This window comes from Gobio gobio (assembly GCF_949357685.1).
Source record: "Gobio gobio genome assembly, chromosome: 16".
Classification (NCBI taxonomy): Eukaryota; Metazoa; Chordata; class Actinopteri; order Cypriniformes; family Gobionidae; genus Gobio; species Gobio gobio.
In genome coordinates this window covers 23321586-23344026 of record NC_137109.1, presented here as the reverse complement: position 1 = coordinate 23344026, position 22441 = coordinate 23321586, and the positions used below count along the sequence as shown (strand labels likewise).

The following is a 22441-nucleotide window of genomic DNA, read 5'->3' as shown; positions in this document are numbered from 1 at the left end:
ACAATGCATGGCCCCCGCCCATATGAGAGGTCTCAATGTCCCTGATGTTCAAAAGAGAGAATTTGTGTGCACAGGTATGGCACAGTATTTACTTTCTCTTTCAGAATGTCCTTCTTTTGTCTGCTAAATTAAATGTCAGTTTCCATATCTTTCTGGGTAAATTTTGCAATTTATTTATTTTGCTTTATAATTAGGACTGTCGATTTAATGTGTTCATTTAATTCATTAATTACGGTAAAAAATAGTGTGTTAAAAATATTAACGCATTTAATGCACTTGCCCCGCCCCAGACCTACGTAGGTCATCTGAAATTTCATACAGTTGATTGATGATGAATATGATGCAGGGCGATAACTCACTGTGTGATGGACGTGAAGGACGAGATTAGCCTAAAATTCAAGATATAGGGAGAAAAATGCCAGTTTTTGTCTCATATTTACATAATATGATATAGCGGAAATATAAAGACAAAGCAACTGTTCATCTCAGAGCAACACACAGCGGCGTTTCCTTTCTGAATCCACGTTTTGAACAAATCGGGTGAACCAATGATTCAATGGACCATTCATAAAGAGAACCATTTACTTCACTCCTTAATGAATCAACTGTTTGAACGAATCAAATGAATGAATGAACGACTCAATGACTTACTCATTAAGACATTTACTGCATTGTCACCTACTGGCAGTTTTAGTTTCTTATTTAGAGTAGCCCATATTTTCATAAAAAAAAAAAAAAAAAAAAAAAAATATATATATATATATATATATATATATATATATATATATATATATATATATATATATATATATATATATATATATATATATATATATATATATATATATATATATATATATATATATTTCCATGTTAAAAAAAACGTATGTTTCACCCAAAATTTCTGTTATCGTTTACTCAACCTTATGGTCCAAAAGTGTATGTGTAGTAAATTCTGTGGAATCAAATAAAATATTTCTTTCTGAAGCTACTTTTTGTCTATTTGTAATGTCTATTTGATACTTTACACAATAATGACTTTAAATTATCTTTTGGTGGTCATTTCTCAACCAAATTTGATGTGTGGTTAATTAGATTTATTAATTGCCACATCATGTAATTAATTAAATAAAAAACGTTTATCGCTTGACAGCCCTAATTATTGTATTTATTTTATTGCAAAAAAAATCAATATAGTTTACGATAATATAAAGACCATATTTTAGCTTTTTTTCATTGTTATATTATTTACTAACACAAATGTTCACATATTCCCTAAATTGTCACCCTATTGCAAAAAGTGTCTAATTCAGTATAGCAAAACAATAATGAAAACAATGGCACATAATTTATTTATTTGTTCTGTGTAAACTAAATTCAGTCCAACAAATTCTACCATGACAAAATCATACTTTTTTTTACATTATAGTACTGACAGTAATAAGAGATGTTATATATTTGTCATGATAATACGTTTAGTTGAAATAGTCTTTTAATAGGGAGTTAATTTTCTTCACAACAAACAATTATTCATGTGTTAATGAATGTGTTAGTTAATTAATAATATTTAATACAATTAAACACTGAGGGCCTTTTCATTGTGTTGTTTTATAAATCCTTTCCTTATATTCTGTATCTTAATAGACCTTTGGGTTTCACTGGTGAACAAGTTCACGTTCAGCTCTTGTTAATTAAGCCCCCATTTTCTCCCCCTCTGATTAATCAACTGATGAATATACTCCAACACAAACACAAAACACGCTGCAAGAAAAAGCGTTTCTTAATTAAGCTGCTAACAATAAAACAACAGGGAGCCTGTTCTTACTGATTATGTACTGTATTAAAAGCTATTTTCACCCGTCTTGAATCATGCTGAACTAATGCTAAATTTCATAGTCCTGAATGGAAGCTACATGACAGTTATAACTACTATCAGAGAGCATGTGTTTCTATTCCTATTTGACTCAAAAGGGTGTCAATGTTCCACGTGATCTCCATTTGCTTTCTTGTGTCATTAAACCTTGTTGTCTTTAGTCAATTTTCCTCCCGATATGTTATTTTTCCATCTTTTCCTCTGCCCCAGGTCCTACTCAGACGGAGCCAAGGTCATGTGCTCCCCAGGCGTCCGTCTGCCCTGCCGCCTGCACCTGCAACAACAACATTATAGACTGCCGTAGAAAAGGCCTGACGGAGATTCCTGCCAACCTGCCTGAAGGAATTGTGGAAATGTATGGATTCCGCTCCTTAAAATCATTTCCCTTTTCTCTTTGTGTAAAATCTGCCAGTGTGATAAGTACTTACCGCTGGTATTGTCTGTGCAGTAATCTGCCTTCTTCCTCCTGTCATATAACAAAGGCCATTAGCAGTGCGGTGTAGCTGCCTCATTAGCGAGTGCGTTAACGCCGTGCCGCAGTTGCGGATAGATCTTGCTCAGTCCTACTGGTCTACAAGCCTGTCTGCTGGGTTTAGGCAATTAGATAGCCAGTCAAGGATCAAAATGAGGCAAGGTATACTGAGGCCGATCTAATGTCCAGGAAAGCTGAGTGTCTTATCAGCAGATTCAAGCAGTGCTCAACCGAGGTTGTCTATTATATGATGTGAAACGGCACACTTTTGAAATACTAAGTACTTCATAAGTATTCTTATACCAAGACTTTTGTAGTTGATACCAATATCCATGACATTTCACATCAGCAAAAGCATATATGCTAATATATGCACACCCCGTTATTAGCTGTAATAAGTTACTATTCAAGTAAACAATGAGTGGTTGCTCTCTTTCTTGTTGATAGTTCAACCAAACATGAAAATCCTGTGATCATTTACTCACCCTCAAGTTGTTCCAAACCTGTATGACTTTCATTCTTCTGCTGAACACAAAAGGAGATATGTTCCAAGACTTCCATATGTTTTATCTCCATTTATCTGTTTTATCTCCATACTGTATCTTCTTTTGTGTTCAACAGAAGAAAGAAACTCATACAGGTTTGGAATAACTCGAGGATGAGTAAATGATGGCTGAATTTTCATTTGGGGGTGATCTATCCCTTTAATAATGTTGCTCAATTAATGTTAACAACATAGCAACAGGTCTATTAGGTTGCATTTACACTGCATATACTTAATACATAACCGACTGTTTTACCTCACAAAGATGTGCATTTTAATCAAGACCTAGAATTCAGTTGATTCTCGGTACTGCCAATACTGTAGAAAGATACCCCAAATGTGGACATTTCACAGTCTTGCAACGTCACTCTTGCGAATGTTCTTTTTAACCTCATTTACAAGGATATTCTCTAAAGCCGTGGCTGTCTTTGATGACTGTGGCTTTTTGTGTGATTTGCTTATGTTTTATTAGAAAACCACCATTTTTAAGCAGCTATTAGATTACTGTTATTGCCAATTTTTCCTGCCTATTAACTTTTTTATATGACCTTTGCAGCACTGTGCTGTCCATGTTCGCTTGTGTAATGTTAATGTTAGCATATTAATCTTAGCTTTCTGAGTACAATCAAATGAATGTAATTCATACAGTACTATCATTTAAAACATCTGACCTTGTTGTTGTTCCAGCTACCTCTATATTAAGTGTCCTTTAAAATACAACAGAACATCCAAAAGAGGTTTTGTGGTATCCTCCAAAAAACAAGGACGTTTGGGTTGTGAAATTTGCAAGGCCGACATTTCCATTGTGCGAATAGGCTGGGACGTTGTGTTTAATAATCATATAGCAATGCAGCAGTATGCTCACACACATGCATACTGTTACAAAGAAAACACGTTGAGTTTTTCAATGTGCTTTGGCTGTCTTGCCTCAGGCTGATTGAATGTTCTCGTGCTTTGGAGAACGTCCATATCGTCTTGGTCAGGGTATTTGGTATCCATATTGATTCAGAGATCCTTGTTTGCACTAAAGGACAGGTAGGTAATTGCCTTGATATGTGCTGTTCCTCGCCGTTGTTGTTATGTCAATAGTGTATGACCTTTGCATAATAAATGGATATGCAGGCTAGGACACATTAGCCAATCCGATCCCATGGCCAAAAACAAATTGGGCTAATGAAATGATGTATAACCTGGAGCATGCAGTAGAGCTGCGCTTATTTCTCAGGGACTTGTTTTCGGTGCACTCTTATCCCATTGAACACTTAATGTACAGGATGTCATAAAGCATTTATAGATGGCTTTCTCTGTAGACCTCCTGATGGAGAGACTCTCAAAAATGAAAGGTTCTTCACTGAAAGACTCTTGTGAGCACTTTAGCTTCAACAAAACACCCCCGTCTTATCAAAAACAAATTTTCACTGAATGGGGTTCACTGTGGTTCTAGGTGATTTAAAATAATAAAAGCATAATGGTTTAATCTAGTAGTTATATAAAGAACTAAAGAACAAAAGATATTTGTGGAACTTAAAATCAGGCTTTTGGGTTTTAATTGGAACATTTTGTTTTTAAAAGTAGGCTTGCTTTCAGACTCAGAGAATTGAATTATAAACAGATCTGTGTTGAGGGGAATGAATGCAATATTTACCAGTAAATTTGTGTAACACCTACAGGAATATTACATTGTTTTCCTTTCTGTGCTGCGCCATATTTGTTTTTGTAATTTTATTATATACAATTACTAGTGTAATGGAAAAGTCAGTGTTGTATAACAAAATGTATCTATCTGTTCCTGTGTAGCCGTCTGGAGCAGAACATGATCAAGAGCATCCCAGCAGGAGCGTTCTCCGCATACAAGAAATTAAAGAGAATGTAAGATCTTCCTCACACAGCAACACAAACTAATACAAATTTCTGTCATGAACCTCTAGATGTTGCTGCCTGATACTCAACCTGCATGCAATCACATCATTCTCTATAGGGCACAGCTGATAGCCAATGAGCTCGCTGCTCAACCTTCAAATATTTGGTCAGCATTTACCCTCCACCTTCCCCAGCTCCACCTGTCTGCAGCAATATATATAGACAAGGGCAAATTAGCATGAGATTGCAATAAAAAAAAGCAGACGGGAGTGAAAGTTTTGTCATAGACACAGTCGGATCATTTCCATAATGACAAACGCAATTTACCAAGAGCAGATTCATTTAAATGCTCTCATCCCATACATTTTGTGTCTGAATGGGAAACTCCTACAAATTTCAGCCGCAAAAATAACTCTGTCCACGCCTTTTCAGCGCTAATTTCTCACTGCACATCTTTAGTAAATCCTGACAGTAGTTTTTTTAGCGCTAAAGTAAATCTAGTAAATCTTACAAAATATTTCAAATAAATGCTGTTCTTATGAAGTTCATCAAATAAAATCTTGTAAACTAATGTATTATAGTTTACACAAAAATATTAATGTATTATTATATGACTTCATTTGATCATATTATATGATTTCTGAAGGATCATGTGACACTGAAGACTGGAGTAATGATGCTGAAAATTCAGCTTTTCCGTCACAAGAATAAACTACCATTTAAATTATATTCTAATGAAAAGCGTTATTTTAAATTGCAAATTTTAATTTCCTACTGTATGATTAAATAAATGCAGCCTTCAGCAAGACTTCTTTCAAAACACTCACTGACCATTAACTTTTGAATGATTGTGTACATCCAAAAAGCACTAAAATCAGCTAAACATTTCTTCTTTTTTTGACAGATCTAGAGATATACACACTTTGTCTTTTTATCATTTTTCGCCCTGTGAATGAACTCTATACTTTCTGCAAGTGATCTCCTGTCAACCACTTAGAAAAAATAGTAGAAGGGGTCATAACATGCTCAGCAGTTTCTAGAGGGATGTCACCCTGCTCAAGAAAATCTATATTTTAGGCACAAATTCAGATATTTAATGAGAACTTCTCACCTATGCATTGGCAGTGATTCCTTGACACGAAGAGCTCAGTATTTTGAGTAATATATTCAAACACATCTGGGCCTCCTGGGAGAAAAAAATATTTTGTGTACAGTTTTTGACAGTCACTTCCCTTGGAATCACTGTGGAGTTCATTTCTACCCCAGCAACCTAAAATTGAGAAACACTAATATGTAGTATACATGACAGAAGACAAGGGATAATGTACATCCAGCCAGTTGTTATCGCAGAATAAATCCTGATAGGGTGATCAGGACCCAGACGTGAAACGTCCTTATTACATGGTATTTCACAACATAAATAATTAGAGGGATAAGAGGTTCATCTTTTATTCATTTAAATACTGTGTAATAAGAATTGTAATAATAATAGTTATCTTATAATCTATTACAGTGTACAAAACAATTGTTGCAAAATTTCCGCTTTACCGGATGACATGATTAAATAACTGTACATAAAATATTGATTTGATTTAAAACATTTTATAAGCTCAACTAACGCAAAACTTCCACGAGAAAAAAAACATTCCTAGCAAGAATAAAGCGGCAACTTAGTTACCCAGATGAGCCTTTGTTATTAGTTTTTACCGGTTGTTATAAGGGAATAACATACCACTGGATGGAGCGATTGGCCAATCAGAATCAAGTATTCCAAAGAGCCGTGTAATAAATCATTAGTTAATCACCCTCTTGTCATTGTAAAAATTAAAAACTGGTCCACACAGCTAAACTGTTAAATTCCAAGTCATAATATAGCTTTATGTTAGAAGTAGTAAAAGTTTTAACATTTTAGGTGAACTATCCTTTTCATACACTCAAGTGGTTTTTTGCTAGTTTCAGCCCAACGCAGTTATTATTTTCACGTCCAGTGCCATGTTGTTTAAATAGCAAATCCACTTGCGCCCATCTGTTCGCCCATGGGCGTGCTGGTCTGAAAACGAGGTGTGTTCAGGTGCATTGTTGGCGCGTTGCTATTTTTAGGCAACTGAAAACGACTGCGCCATTGACCAACAAAAACCTGGTCTAAAGTCAATAGCGCAGTATTTTTTTTGCTATTTAAAGGGCGCGATAATAATATGTGCCGATTGGTGGGTGCACAACGCGTGTACACTCTGCTTACTACACACAGGGACGAGCAGCTGCATACAAATACTTTTAAATATGAAAAATAAAAGGATTCCTCTCTGGAGAAGCGTTCAGTCTTTCCACTCGCATAATTCCAACATGTAAAAAGCAATCTGCCATGGTGCAAGCACAACTGGCTTTTAAAGGGAATGGGAGATGAGACTGGTTTATTGCACGTTACACCCAAAACACACCCACGACTCATTAAGAGACTAGGAACAACCTTTTGGACCATGCGCCTGGCGCACCGACCATTTTTTCTGTCGTTAAACTAGAAAAAGTGGATTCGGAGTGGATTCCTAAGTGCACCTGCGCCATGCGCTTCAGACCATGCGTTCAGATCGTTAAAATAGGGCCCTAAATACTAATGATGGCCACCAGATAGTTTCTTATGTTCTTTTCCGCTCAGTATCGAGTTTACAGGGTATTTATAGAGTATTGACATCCTGTCAGAAAAATGTGCAAAATATCCCTTTGTTGGTCTAACAGTCAACTAACTGTATTATCTCTGTTTGTGTGTGTGTTTTATGTTATTACAGAGACCTGAGCAAGAATCAGATATCCGAGATTGCGGAAGACGCGTTTAGTGGCCTGCGCTCGCTCACTTCACTGTAAGTGGTTCTCTCACAAAATGACACAACATATTAAAATTCATACACCTGAGCTGCATAGCAATACATTTACAAAGATAATAGGCGTGCGTAGACAGTCAGGTGAAAGGACAGGTGTCGAATAAATCAGCTGACAGGAGGCTGACAGAAAGGAGACGAGACAGCCCACTGTCTGCCTGCGTGCGTGTCTTTCACTGTGTGTGTGTGTGTGTGTGTGTGTGTGTGTACTGACATCTGCAGCAGCGTGAACACAAGGGAGGACTTTCATTTAAATCACCTCAACAAGTCAGAAAGAGACAGAAGACTCGGTGTGCGCATATTAATTTGGTCAGATCTATTTCCCAGCGTCCGGCCCACACAGCTGTACACGAGACAGAGCTCATTTACACATGCCGTGTGATTAAAGAGACGCCGAGGGGTGGAAGACGGGGCTGCAGTCTCTCAGGGAATAGGAATAAAGCAAAGAGGATGCACAAGATGTCATAAACACTAAACCACACATTTGCTGGGAAATTAGAATGTGTCAAAGAAATAGTTCAGCCAAAAGTGAACATCGTTCAGAACTTATATGAACTCGACTCCTTTGTTCCATGAAACAAAATGCAATTACTATGAATGGAAACTGTCGCCTTCAAACTTCAAAAGGACACAAAACATCATAAATGATCATAAAAATAGTCTTTATGATTAATGCTTTGTCTCAGGAACAGAACGAAATTGGCTGAAAACGTTGACATCTGCATGTATGATAAGAGGAAGGATTTTTTTTAAATGATTTAACAATGAAATATTTGTTCTTAATCAGATCTTTTCAGTGGTTGGACTTGATTTTGCCTCCTTTTTTAAAAACATGAAAGCCCTCCTAAGAAATACACATACACGCTTGATGAGTTGCACATGGATTACACATATTGAGACATAGTGGTTTGATTCATTGTTTTCTATTTGCATTGTATCTGTGTTTGTCTTCAGGGTCCTGTATGGAAATAAAATCGCAGAGATCCCAAAGGGACTGTTTGATGGCCTGGTCTCCCTCCAACTGCTGTGAGTGCTGCATTTGTGACTCAATAACCTTCAATGTCAAGAAGACAATGTCCTCTTTGTGTATGTGTGTGTGTGTGTGTGGTCCTGGTAAACCCTATGTTATGGGGAGGATAGTAATACCAGTAATTTTTGACCTTGTGGGGTCTTTTTTTTTTGGTCCCCATGAAGAAAAAAACTCATGAATCATATGAAATACAGTTTTTTTAATGTAAAAATGCAGAAGGTTTCCTGTGATGGGTATGTTGAGGGGTAGGGGATATACCATACAGTTTGTACAGTATAAAATAATTATTATATCACAGTTTCCACAAAAATATTAACCTGCACAACTGTCTTCAACGTTGATAATAATAAGAAATGTTTCTTGAGCAGTAAATCAGCATATTAGAATGATTTCTGAAGGCTCACGTGACACTGAAGACACCGGAGTAATGATGCTGAAAATTCCGTTTTGACATCACATATATAATCTTAGCACCATAACAATTTGGTATTTTCTTTTTGTTGAAGACCTCCATGTTATAATGAATCGAGAACATTTGATTAGTGACAGAGAAATAATACAGGATAGGAATTGTTTCTTATTACATCATGCTTTACGATTCGTTTAGTGAAGCATTTGGACTCATTGGTTTATAGGAGGTAGAACATTTGTCCCCTTTTCCTCATAAAAGAAGGTAAAGCACTAAAAGAGGAGAGGAGAGCATCTTTGGCTGAAAGGAGCATCAAGTTTTATTCTCACTTCCTCATGGGGGAACACTCACGACATCATTAGTATGTAAATTGGGCTTGATTGCTAAACATGTCCCTCACACCTACTTATATTTGTGTAGACGTGGAAACATTGCTCAGACATAATTTCCGCATTTAATGGTCCAAATTGAGGTGAATCTGTCGGCTCTAATGGGCCTGTTTCAGCTTATTCTAATGATTTGGGGAAATTCTGATGACTTCTGCTTTTCCTAACGTACGCACTTGCTGCCGCAGGCACAAACATGAGCGCACATCACCTGTTATTATGCTTCTGAAACACCGTAGATTTACAGATGCGGCCCGACCCATGTTTTCACCGTCAACTGCCATAATGACACAAATTATCTGTGTTTTTAGCAATTAGAGTTCTTTATTCGTAATGGATTTTCTTAATAAGACCCTTTCAAAGGAACACCTCAGGGCATTCCAGCCATTTCGCTAGGCTATTTTGGAGTTTCTGTTTTTTTCCTTCTGCTGTATATGCTTTTATTCAAGCTTTTTTTATTTTCTTGTTCTTTTTTTTGTGATACTCAAACCTAATTAGTTCACCCTGTGAGTAGACTAACGATGCATGCCTTTGCTCCAAGACAAAACCTCATTACAATGGCTTTCAGTAATTAAGCACACGACTGCGTTAGTCAATTGTCAGGCAGCCTGAACAGGAAAGACGCGAAGGCGGCTGGATGTCAGGGAGCAGTGCATGACATGACAGGAGTGATGGGTGCAACTCCAGCAATTCATCGACAACACATTCACTGCGGCTTTGTTCAAATTTGTGATCTGTGAACCAAGTAAATTACAACTATAGATCTGAATAGGTTTCTGAGACTTAAGTCACACAGCTTTGAGTGAATGTTATCCCTGTTGTGGCACAGTGAAATCAACGCACTACTCGACTGATGCGGGGCAGATTGCTGAATTTACTGTAACCAAACCATCATGCTCTCCGCTAGAGGCTCTAAAGCAAAACATAAAACCATGCGGAGAGAGCAGCACTCAATGAGGCAAAGTGAAAATAAAAAGTCTTTATTGTCTCTTAAGTCTTTTGTGAAGTACCTGTTGGGAACATAGACCCGTTGCACTGACTGAGGGTTTAATATGGTGGCTGAGGCGGGTTTTTTTGCGTTGCTTTGTTGTTTTGCTTTCATTTGCTTTGTTTTGTTTCTTGTTGTGTTTTATTTTGCTTTGCTTTGCTTTGCTTTGCTTTTTGTTTTGCTTTGTTTTGTTTAATTTTTTGCTTTGCTTTTATTTTATTTTGCCTTTTTGTTCTTTTGTTTTTTATTTGCTTTGCTTTTTGTTTTGCCTTGTTTCTTTTGCATTTTGTTTCTTGTTTTTCTTTTGCTTTTCTTTATTGTCTTTTGTTTAGCTTTTTTGTTCTTTTGTTAATTTTGAATAGATTTATATGTGTACTTTATTTTTTATTTTATGAATTCACAATTTTGTCAGTATTCATTTTACGATATTTGCGGGGGTTTTGTTATGACAGTTAAACGATATGTTCACTGTACTGTACTCTTGTCTGTTAAGAGTGTAAATTTAAACATAAATTTGATGGCAGAGCTTAATACAAAACAAATCCACTTGATATATCAGAGTTAAAGGGTTAGTTCACCCAAAAATGTAATGTCTGTCATTAATTGCTCACCCTCATGTTGTTCCCAACCCGTAAGACCTTTGTTCATCTTCGGCACACAAATGAAGATATTTTTGTTGAAATCCAAGAGCTTTCTGATCCTTCCATAGACAGCAATGAAATTGCTACTTTCAAGGCCCAGAAAGGTAAAAAATAGTTATGTGACTCCAGTGGTTCATCCTTAATTTTATGAAGCGACGAGAATACTTTTTGTGAGCAAAAACAAACAAAATTAACAACTTTATTCAACAATATCTTATCTGCTGTGCGAGTCTCCTATGCAATTCATGTAATCACCACAACGCATACATGATCATGGGATCGCGCTCGGCCAATATTGAGCCGGCGTTTTGCTTTGTGAATAGCCAAACAAAGTGAATAGCGTAAGAGAGTGACTGGGATGAGAAGAGATTGTTGAATAAAGTAGTTATTTAATATTATCGTCACTTCATAATATTAAAGTTGAAGTTCAGAGAGCTCTCGGATTTCATCAAAAATATCTTAATTTCTGTTTTCCGAAGATGAACGAAGGTCTTACGGGTTAATTTTTGGGTGATCTAAAGTGGGTTTACTGTATACTGATATGAAAACTTGTCATTGTAACGAAACTGTTTACTCTTCCAGACTGCTGAACGCCAACAAGATCAACTGTCTTCGGGTGAACACTTTTAAAGACCTGCAGAACCTCAACCTGCTGTCCCTCTACGACAACAAGCTTCAGACCATCAGCAAAGGCCTGTTCACCCCTCTGCGCGCCATCAAAACACTGTGAGTTAACACACACACACACACACACACACACAAACCCTCCATCCTTCACACCCACACTCAGTCCAAGAGACTCCAGTCTCTAAGCAACTGTTGAGCGGGACTGGCTTCACCCCGCAATTAATCCGCTCCAAGTAGACAGCAAAACAACAACACCATTAACAACAGCAAGATAAATGTGAACTAAACAAATGAAAACCTTACACTGAAAATAACAGTTTGTGTTTATGAATGCATAGCAAACGTATTGTTATCACAGGATATTACTGTTTGATTGCACAGACTCCCTCGACTCTAATTAAGCATTTTGAGTTATTGTTATGTTCGCCCTCCACAGACACCTCGCTCAGAATCCATTCATGTGTGACTGTCATCTGAAGTGGCTGGCCGACTACCTGTTTGACAATCCAATTGAGACCAGCGGAGCTCGGTGCAGCCACCCGCGCCGCCTCGCCAACAAACGCATCAGCCAGGTCAAGGGCAAGAAGTTCCGCTGCACAGGTAGAGTTACACACATTCGCTGTTCAAAGAGGACTTTTTTCGTGGTACACTGTAAAAAAGTTGTTTGGTCAATGAGTTGACAACATATGTTTTTACATTGCTTTAACTCATCAAAATAAGTTAATCAAATGTTCAGGTTTTTTTATAAGTTATGTAAATTTAGGTCAGTTGATTGTACTTAAAAACTGAAGTTTAACTTTTTTTACAGTGTATTTTGTGCTAAATGGAACAATATACTACAGCACTGTGTATAGAGATACTTTACCATTCACAAGACTCCTTCATCAGTCCGCTCAGGACATTTTTTCTGTCAAAAATTGGTCGTTCAGTCTCAAAAATTACATTTGCATTTAGTATTCAGCAGCTTGGTGGCTGCTCATTTGTCAAAATACACTAACACTCAAGGTTTGTTTTAAAATATTTTTGAAAGAAGTCTTTTATCATCATCTCATATTTGGTTGAAAATACAGTGAAAAAATAACTATTGTTACTATTTAAAATAAGTGTTTTCTCAATTTAATATATTTTAATATGTCATTTATTCCTGTGATGCAAAGCTGATTCTCAGCATCATTACTCCAGTCTTCAGTGTCACATGATCCTTCAGAAATCATTCTAATAGGATGATTAGATGCTCAAGAAACATTTATTATCAATGTGGAAAACGATTGTGCTGTTTAATATTTCTGTGGAAACTGTAAAACATTTTTTCAGGATTCTTTGATGAGTGGAAAGTTCAAAAGAGAATCATTCATTTTAAATAGATTTTTTTGTAACCATATAAAAGTGTTTACAGTCATTTTGGATTTATTTTAAATGTATATAAAATCAGTAGTACAGTAACCAAAAAAGCCTGTTTAAGTTTAGTGAGAGGGTGGAAAATGACCCACTAAATGGTTGTTTTTGGTCCAAGATACCTTGACTAATATTATAAGAGTATTGCGCATTCTGAAAGACAGTCAATCAAGTGAATGAAGCAGAATTCAGCCGCTGCCGCCCACCCGTCTCACCCACATTGAGTCCACTAGTCTCGTACACAGTGACTTGTTGATAGCTTGGAGTTCTGGCCCACCAATTGCTGCTCACATTCTTCACACTGAGACTCCTCACATTCAACCACGTCCCTTTCCTTCTCTTATGTGTATGTATGTGTGTGTGTGTGTGGCATACTCTGGCCTGGAGCAGTTCTTCTCACACACTGCCAGGTTTCAGAATGCTAATAGGACAATGCTGGCTGTTCTGAACCAGAATGAAGATGCCTTGTTAGAAGATGCTTTACGAGTCGGAACTGGCCCCCACACGCAGCCAAAAGCAGGGGCCCTTGAGGGAAATGATTTGGTGGGAGAAGTGCAGCCGCTGTTTGCTTTGATATTAAGCCACAGGTTTTTCTCATTAAAGTTCTGTCAGTATAACAACACAATAACAAGTGCAACACCAGGCCCCTAGTGTGTGTTTCCACAGGCGTTACAAGTGTTTGCACATGAAAATCTGTGTTTTATGTGTGTGTATGTGTGGTGGCAGAGTGCTTTGCTCCACTCCTTTCTCCTCCGTGATGTCTTTATGTGTGTGTCTTTCTAGTCCCTGTCTGTCTGTCTGTCTGTCTGTCTGTCTGTCTGTCTGTCTGTCTGTCTCTCTGTCTGTCTTTTCGGGCCTTGTATTCCTAGTGGGCTAATGTCCCAGTGGCCGTTCTGGGATGAGGGAAAAGAGGCCGACCCGCCCGCCCGTGTGCATGGTGGCCCAGAGTTCTGGGCGGCTTCCTGGCTGCTGTGTCCTGGCTGCTCCCTCCTCCTCCTCCCCGCCTCTCCGTCCCGCTCCGCTCCTCCACTCTGGCCTCTGGTGCAGCTGTCTCTTGTGCTTGATCTAACCATGTGCCGCCGCCTACACAAGCCTCACATGGTTCCGTCAAGCACCAGGGACCGCTGGACACACTCGCACACAGCATGGCATTCTGGGATATGTGCGGTGGCAGCTCTCTTTGCCACCATGAGGAGTGAAGGTGGCGTTCTTTAACCCGGGAACAACGGATCGTTTGTGAAGAGCTCTAGCTATGTTCTCCGTCTGCATTTCAAAGGGCGTTTTTAAGTTCGCTCTTGTAGACTTTGGGCTTTGGCTAGAAGCATCAGGGCAGCCGAAGAGAGATGGTGGGAATAAGATAAACAGTGGCAGGCGAGTGATGGCTGATGGGAAGCAGACTTATCGCAGGCGGCCAGAACCTTGTGTGTTTTCCTGTCAAAACACGTCTTAGCGCCAGACCTCCAATACCTGACCTCTTGCTCAATGACGCCGTTATCTTCAAAGAAATACAGACGATGAGGTCGTGTTCGCAAACAAGTGCCTGTGCCTGTTTGTGGTGGACGTATTTGTAGGTGTAAAGAACAAAGACTAATGTAAAATCGAAATATTTATTCCTATTTATTATGTGAGTCAATCTCATGAAAACATGTCCAGTTATTCAGGTCAAGTCTTATCATTTGAAATCTGAACTGTATTTACTTCTCATTTATATGAATATCTGCATGATAACACATTTGCATATTTAATATAGAAAAATATGCACAAATATGCAATACATTTCAGATATTTTGTTGGAGATTTTTTTTGTAAGTCCCATTATTTGAAATTTGAACAGTATTGGTTTTTTTTGTATATAAATATTTGCATGCTATATATACATTTGCATATTTGATATAGACAAATATTTTAAATGTTGGTCACACTGTATGTTACATATTGTTTTAATAAATATTACTCAATATTGTAATAGATTTCAGACTTCATTCCTGTTATCTGAAATTTTAACTGCATTAGTTCTTTTTACATAAATATTTGCTTATGTTCAAATTTATTATGCAAAAATGCAAAAATTAAAGATTAAAAAGTAATTATTAAGACAGATAAGCTAATTTGCCCCAATTCCACATTACTGTAATATAGTTTTATTTGAGATTTGATTACTGTTATTCGATTTTTTTTATTATTGTTTTACTATAATAATGACTTAAATCAAAATAAAGTCAGTACAACAAAAAACATGATATAAACCATTTATTTATTTATTTTACATTACAATATGTGAATGTGGGGGGTGCTTAACTGTCAGAAAAATAATATATATATATATATATATATATATATATATATATATATATATATATATATATATATATATATATATATATATATATATATTGAATGTGATCTGGACATGTGATTGAGATTTAACCGTGTGCGTGATGAGTTGAATAAGCTGTTTGAATGTCCGTCTTTCTCTGTTTGTGTCTTCTGTGTGTGTTAGGTGCGGAGGACTACCGCAGTCGTCTCAGCGGCGAGTGTTTCCAGGACCTGGTTTGTCCCGAGCGCTGTCGGTGTGAAGGAACGGTGGTGGACTGCTCGAACCTCAAACTCACCAAAATACCGCCTCACCTGCCTGAGCACACCACTGACCTGTAAGAGACACACATTTCAGCTTACAAACACATCTAGCGACCCCATCAATCATTCTGGAGAACATTCGGCATTTACAATCTCACCTCACTAATTCTTTCGGTGTCCCTCTGTCCCAGAGGCCTCATCCTTCTCTCTTGTCCTCTGATTACGGGGTCTCGTCCCCGGCTGAGTTGTGGTGAATGAATGTCCGAGGCCTTTCCCAGGCTATTAACCACTCAACTGCGTTTTCCCTGGGCATAGCTAGTCAGGGTGACAATGCGTTTGTCCTTGTGTTCATGTGTAGAGGACACATCAGGGTTTTCCCTCTGCAGTCCCATCAACTCGAGTCATCTGTCACACTCTCTCTTTCTCTCTCGCTCTCTCTGTCTTTCTGCGGCTCAGTGACTACAGCTTGCACCCGCTAGCACAGCTGCTTATTTATAGAGCTCTTGCGGGAATGCTTGCAACCAGGAACCAGCACTTTATGTCTGATGTGCTTTCCCATGGCAGGCCCCACTAGGGAAACCAGCCCTGGGGAAAGCAAAAAGACAGCCATGGTGCATTTGCTAGACTCTACTCTTACTAATATTTGAAAAGTCTCTCTCAACCTAGTCTAGACCTTCTTTGCACTTGTCTGTCTGTGTTTGGAATGGGAGTCTAGCATACTGCTAAATGCATGCCATGCAGTATATACTGCATCTACTTTTTTATCATTTTCTGATTATATTTCTGGTCATTTCCTGGTTATACTCTACATTATGTGTGTTCAAGTCCTCCTGGAAAGTTTGTATTTATAAGCTGAGAAGTCGTAATTACGTCAGCTGCATCCAAATCACATTTGTCCCTTTCATACTTACAATTAATTCATTTGAACAAATTTACCATTAATACAGATGCTGATTGCATCCATCATTTTTTGGAATCTCAGGGCATCAAGGGCATCAATCAAACCCCGCCTACTTTGATTTAATTGGCCATCTCAATCATTTTGACATTGACAAGCGCTGTTAGACCACTCAGGCAACCCAGACTAAAATGTGACTTTTAAACCTTTTTGTCATCCTAACAACAACACACAGTGCGCTGCATAATGAAATGCAGCAGAGCAGTGCAAGAATGAATGCACCAATTTTGCAACACTGAAGATTGTGTAACATCTTGTACTACATTCATAGAGAAAATATAGGATGGAAACTTTTTGATATTTTAATGAAAAAATATGAGAGTCACATATCCAGTGGAGAGAAATTCTGGAGGTTTGGTCACATTCACAATTGTTCTGCAAATTTCCACAGGCTAATTCCAGTAATTTCAATATAAATTTACACACTTAGGATTATTGCGTTTTTATTTATTTTTTTACAGAATAGGGCATCTATTCTGTAAAAAAAATTAAAATCTTTCGCCCTCACGCAATAATCCTGATTGAATTCCATAAAATTTCTAAAAATTCTGGAAATTTGCAGAACAATTGTGAATGTGACCAAACCTCCAGAATTTCTCTCCATATAAATTCCAAGGAATGTTTAACACACAATGAAATAGTAATAATGGCCATTCGGTTTTCTTTCTAGTTTTTTTTTTTTCTCTATTTTTTCATGGATCCCTGCTGCGCCTGCCACAGTTTAAAAACCCTGGTATAGAGTAGAATGCCATTCCAAAATACGCCATCTGTTTCTCTTTCTCTGTCATACTCTTTTCCTGTCTTCATTTATCTCCATTGCCCATTAGCCCGTCTTCCAAATCCACTGTTATTATTTGCAAAAGTGTCTGAGTATGTCCTTCATATTGATATCACTGGTGATGAGGGGCATGAATGTGTATGAGAGTCACATATCCAGCGCTCACACCAGAGAGAGCGATACTGATTTTTCATTACGATGACATCACAGTCCTGATTATACACCATCTCCCACATAAGAGACTTGAAGACTGAAACAGAGACGGTGTCTGAATGATAATTGCTTTCAGCTCTTTTGTCTCCATCTCACTCCTACATGCCCCAGTTAGGTTTACTTGTGCTTATTATTTTGAGACTTTAACTCTTTAACTCTTACTGTTGAACTATTAACCTCTGTTTCTCGATCCCTCTCTACTCCAGACGGCTGAACGACAATGAAATCCCCATCCTAGAGGCTACAGGGGCCTTCAAGAAGCTCCCAAACCTGCGCAAGATGTACGCACGGGTTTTTATTTCTCCTTTTCGTTTGAAGGGTTTGGATGCTGTATGACATTGGCGTATTTGGGAAATTCAGCTTTGTATGCTGTGAATGCCATGGACAATAGGATAAGAAAAACTTCTGGAATATTCCAACCTAATGGGCTTAGAGGTTAAATGCAGTCCATCGCATGCAGCGATTTACTGTCAGACAATATTTGCAGCTCACTCCAAAATTGGAAAAAGCAGTATTCGCTCAGGAAGAGGACCGGTGATTTATCATGCATAAAATGAAATTGCTTACTATCTAGCAGAGTTATAAATTGGGCAGATCTAGAAGACCGACCATACATTTTACTGTAGCATGGTTTAAAATTAAGCTGTGAATCATCATAAACGAGTGTTTAGGATATAACCACAACCTATTTATATGATGAAACAAAGACATTTGTGCTGTACCATTGCAACCTGTGCTTTCTGCCATTTGTCAAAATTATAAATAGTACATTCGAGAGACGTTAAAGAGTTGATGTCTTTTTGAATTCCGTCTTTGCAGAAACTTGAGTAATAATAAACTCCGGGACATCCGTGAGGGGGCATTTGATGGGGCCGGAGGTGTTTTGGAGCTGCTGTTGACCGGTAACAAGCTGCAGTCAGTCAGCGGACGGATGTTCAAGGGTTTGAGCGGCCTCAAAACACTGTGAGTATCTCCACCGTTTCAACATTTAAGCTCATTTTTCAAAAACCAACCCTGCTTCTCCTGTTATCTTGCTCATTAAAATGAAGACATGCCTCCGAGCCGCATTCACATTCATATATTCACACAAATCTGAATATAAATGATCAAATAGTTACAGCATTGGAAATGTGCTTTAAGGAATTGCTCTTAAAGGCTTATTTAGGAACACATTTTCAGGAAAAATTGCCCACTCTCAGCAAAAACCTAACTGTGATCGTCAGGTCTAATCAAGATGTTGACCGCATGAAGCTATTCTAAGAAGCTAACGGGCATAGACATAATCTATGCTGGTGTGCTATCGGGAACAAAGATGCTAATACAATGCATATTCTGAAGCCTGGTGGTTAGAAAAAGCCTTCCTAAGGTCTGCTGTCGCTCTAATTAGCTTAATTGGAGAGAGAGGAGTGCATAGGAGCAAATGAATGGAATCATGGTCCTACAATATTGGATTTAGTGGCTTTCAAATCTCAGGAGTATGTGTCCAAATTGAGTTTGCCCGTCTCAGATCCCTGTTTGTCAGAGTTTAATGCCAAATTTGCTGCTTTCAGGTTTTCATCACGGCAGACTCTGGTTTGCATTAAGCCCGTTTGTGCTGCTGAAGGCCTTTAGGAGACCATGATTGTTTTGGGCACCTCACCCCTCCCCAACCACACGCACACAAACTCATCTTATCTTGTGTCAAGCAGTGAGCTGCCTCAGCGGGCCATGTCTGCTGCACAGACAGAATCTCAGATCATCCTCACACGAAGACACGTTTACCTAGCAGTCTCACCGTCCAGAAAGCCTACACCTAAAACAAAATTGTACAACAAAATATAAAATGATGTAAGATAATTAGTGCTGTCAAGCGATTAATCACATCCAAAATAAAGATATATATATATATATATATATATATATATATATATATATATAAATAATATATTTTAAATAAATACATGCGTGTGTGTGTATTTATATATGCATAATAATTATACACTGTACACACATATATTATGTAAACACAAACTTTTATTTTGGATCCGTTTAATTGTTTGACAGCACTAAATAATATAATATAATATAATTTAATATAATTTAGTAAAATCATATCATATACAGTATGTCGGAAAAAAGTCCGGCCGGACGAAAAAAAGTTGCTGTTTGACTTTAAATAGGCAAATGCTTGGATCATTATTGCATACATAATGATTATTATGTTTCTAGCATATGTTTGGCAACAGCTCTTCTAACCCTAATTGATGGAGTGTGTAGCTTTTCATTTCTTAAACAACCGTGTAGGAAGAGACATCATGGCCATATTCCAGGATGACAATGTCAAGATTCGTCAGGCTCAAATTGTGAAATAATGGTTGGGAGGGAGCATGAAGAATCATTTTCACAGATGAATTGGCACCTCTGAGCACCAGACCTTAAACTAACTGAAAGTCTTTGGGATGTGCTGGAGGAGACTTTACAGAGTGCTGGACTCTTGCATTGTCAATACAAGATCTTGACCAAAAATGTACGCACCTCTTGATGAAAATAAATGTTGGGATGCATTAATTTTTGGTCAAGATCTTGTAGACAAAATGTAGGCAAAACATGACCAAAACACACATAATGCTATATACAGTAGATTGTCAGTTAAGCAAAGTTTCATTTGAAGTGCTGTCTGCTGAAGCCCCATCAGATGTGTTTCTTGTAATCTCACAATGATCAAGTCACTGCCAATCCATCATGCCGACTCACTTTAGATTCCTTTCTCTGTATGCAGCTACTTTCCTCTTTTATACCGGTGTGCATGTGTACCTACCCACTGCATGCATGCCACGTCATCTCAAAATAACGTTTCCAAATTGACATGTCAGCAATCATACCAGAAAACCACCATTGACAATGCATTACAGCAGCCATAGAGTCCCATAAACTCTTTGGTCCTCCCTCTCTGTGAATGTGTGCTGCTGTCTGTCAGGGTCAATGTGATCCAACCTGCCTCTGTGTTCCCATCAGGATGCTGAGGAGTAATCAGATCAGCTGTGTGGATAACGCCACCTTCACTGGCCTGAGCTCCGTTCGCCTGCTTTCCCTCTACGATAACCGGATCTCCACTATCGCCCCTGGAGCTTTCAACACCCTGCATTCCCTCTCCACCATGTGAGTCCTCCACCCTCACACACACATTCCTCTCTGTGTCATGGGTTCACTCTATCAGTTATGCATCCATATCAACTGAATTATTTAGTGCTAAGAAAAATTTTATAATAATGAAATAATAGGAATTTAATCTCGACTGCTTAAAACTATTCATTGAAGTTGCTGTGTCCGTACCAAACCCGCAAATGAGTTAGTTCAAAAATTCACAAACACGCAGGAAATCAAACAGTCTATCGGGTCACGCACCACCACCAATTAAGTGCCTATTATATCTTGATATGCAAAGCGGATGAGGATGTGGTTCGAGCAAAGAATTCTTATTGTTTGCAGATGTGTTTTCAAAATTATGAGGTTATGTTTTCTTGTCTCGGTTGAAAACGGTTGTTCTTGAAACATTTTGGCTTGCCCTCCAGGGCAGGGTGAATTATTCAAAAATGTCTAAAAAGGAAAATTGCTCCGCTGTCTAAAATGGACTAACATTTTGTGCAATGAAGATGTCCTTACAAAGGCAAATGTAAGAAATGAATTCGTCTGCCATCTCATTTTTGCTTTTGATTGTATGCTGTAAAAAAAAAAAAAAAGAGAACAGCTGGAGAAAATGAAGTGCGGTACATTTTTAATACAGATTAATATCTGCGTAGCTTTTTGCAGGGGATGTAAAAGGACTGCTAAAACAAAAAATGAATTCTAGTGTGTCACAGCCCTGAGGGAATGACAAGAAAGAGAAAGATCAATGGGGAAAACTGAAAGAGATCTCACAGATGTTCGTAGATAAACAGATGTTGTTAAGCATTCAAAATAACTTCTGGTGGAATCATAATTTAGAAAAGAAAATGGAAATGATGACTGCCAACACAGCGAGCATCTGTAACCATTTGAATTATCATATCTGGCTGTATTCCTGGCACACATTGCAACGTGCAACAATACACATGGTTCTCTTTTTCATTCTGTGAACCCTGCCTACTAACCGAAATATGTGAGCAGATTCTGAGCGGAGACTCTCAGACTGTTCTGATTTGCATTGGGTGTCATTCCTTCCATTCTGACCATCTAATCAAGTTTAGCATGCATTAACAACAGAAACAACTTACACAATGAAGTCATCCAATCAGTGTAAAGTACATCTTTTTTCAAAGCCATAAATAACTTGAACTTCTCAAAACCGTACAAGTGCTTTTTGTAGCTTACCACTATAGCACAGCATCCTTCCCTTCCCTTTCCTTCTCTTTTTCCTTTTCCCTTTTTCCTTTTTCCTTTCCATTGGTTGATGAATCTTTGTTTTGTTTCCTTTCCTTTCCATTCCATTGGTTGATGGATCTTTCTTTCCTTTCCTTTCCTTTCCTTTCCTTTCCTTTCTTTTCCTTTCATTTCCTTTCCTTTCCTTTCCTTTCCTTTCCTTTCTATTCCATTGGTTGATGGATCTTTGTTTTGTTACGTTGCTCCTTTCCTTTCCTTTCCTTTCCTTTCCTTTCCTTTCCTTTCCTTTCCTTTCCTGTCCTGTCCTTTCCTTTCCTTTCCTTTCCTTTCCTTTCCTTTCCATTGGTTGATGAATCTTTGTTTTGTTTCCTTTCCTTTCCATTCCATTGGTTGAGGGATCTTTCTTTCCTTTCCTTTCCTTTCCTTTCCTTTCCTTTCCTTTCCTTTCCTTTCCTTTCATTTCATTTCATTTCATTTCT

At 37.9% G+C, this 22441-nt stretch overlaps 1 protein-coding gene across 1 annotated transcript in view; it reads left to right on the top strand.

Moving 5' to 3' along the window:
• Nucleotides 1–6: 6 nt before the first annotated feature.
• slit3 (slit homolog 3) overlaps nucleotides 7–22441 on the top strand; it is a 59551-nt gene continuing 37116 nt past the window's right edge. The window contains exons 1-11 of the mRNA XM_079839753.1: nucleotides 7–74; nucleotides 2084–2228; nucleotides 4687–4758; nucleotides 7533–7604; nucleotides 8577–8648; nucleotides 11659–11802; nucleotides 12140–12303; nucleotides 15599–15749; nucleotides 17831–17905; nucleotides 18444–18587; nucleotides 20619–20762. Coding sequence (XP_079695879.1) covers nucleotides 8–74; nucleotides 2084–2228; nucleotides 4687–4758; nucleotides 7533–7604; nucleotides 8577–8648; nucleotides 11659–11802; nucleotides 12140–12303; nucleotides 15599–15749; nucleotides 17831–17905; nucleotides 18444–18587; nucleotides 20619–20762 — 1250 coding nt within the window. The 5' untranslated portion in view covers nucleotide 7. The remainder of the gene's footprint in view (nucleotides 75–2083; nucleotides 2229–4686; nucleotides 4759–7532; nucleotides 7605–8576; nucleotides 8649–11658; nucleotides 11803–12139; nucleotides 12304–15598; nucleotides 15750–17830; nucleotides 17906–18443; nucleotides 18588–20618; nucleotides 20763–22441) is intronic.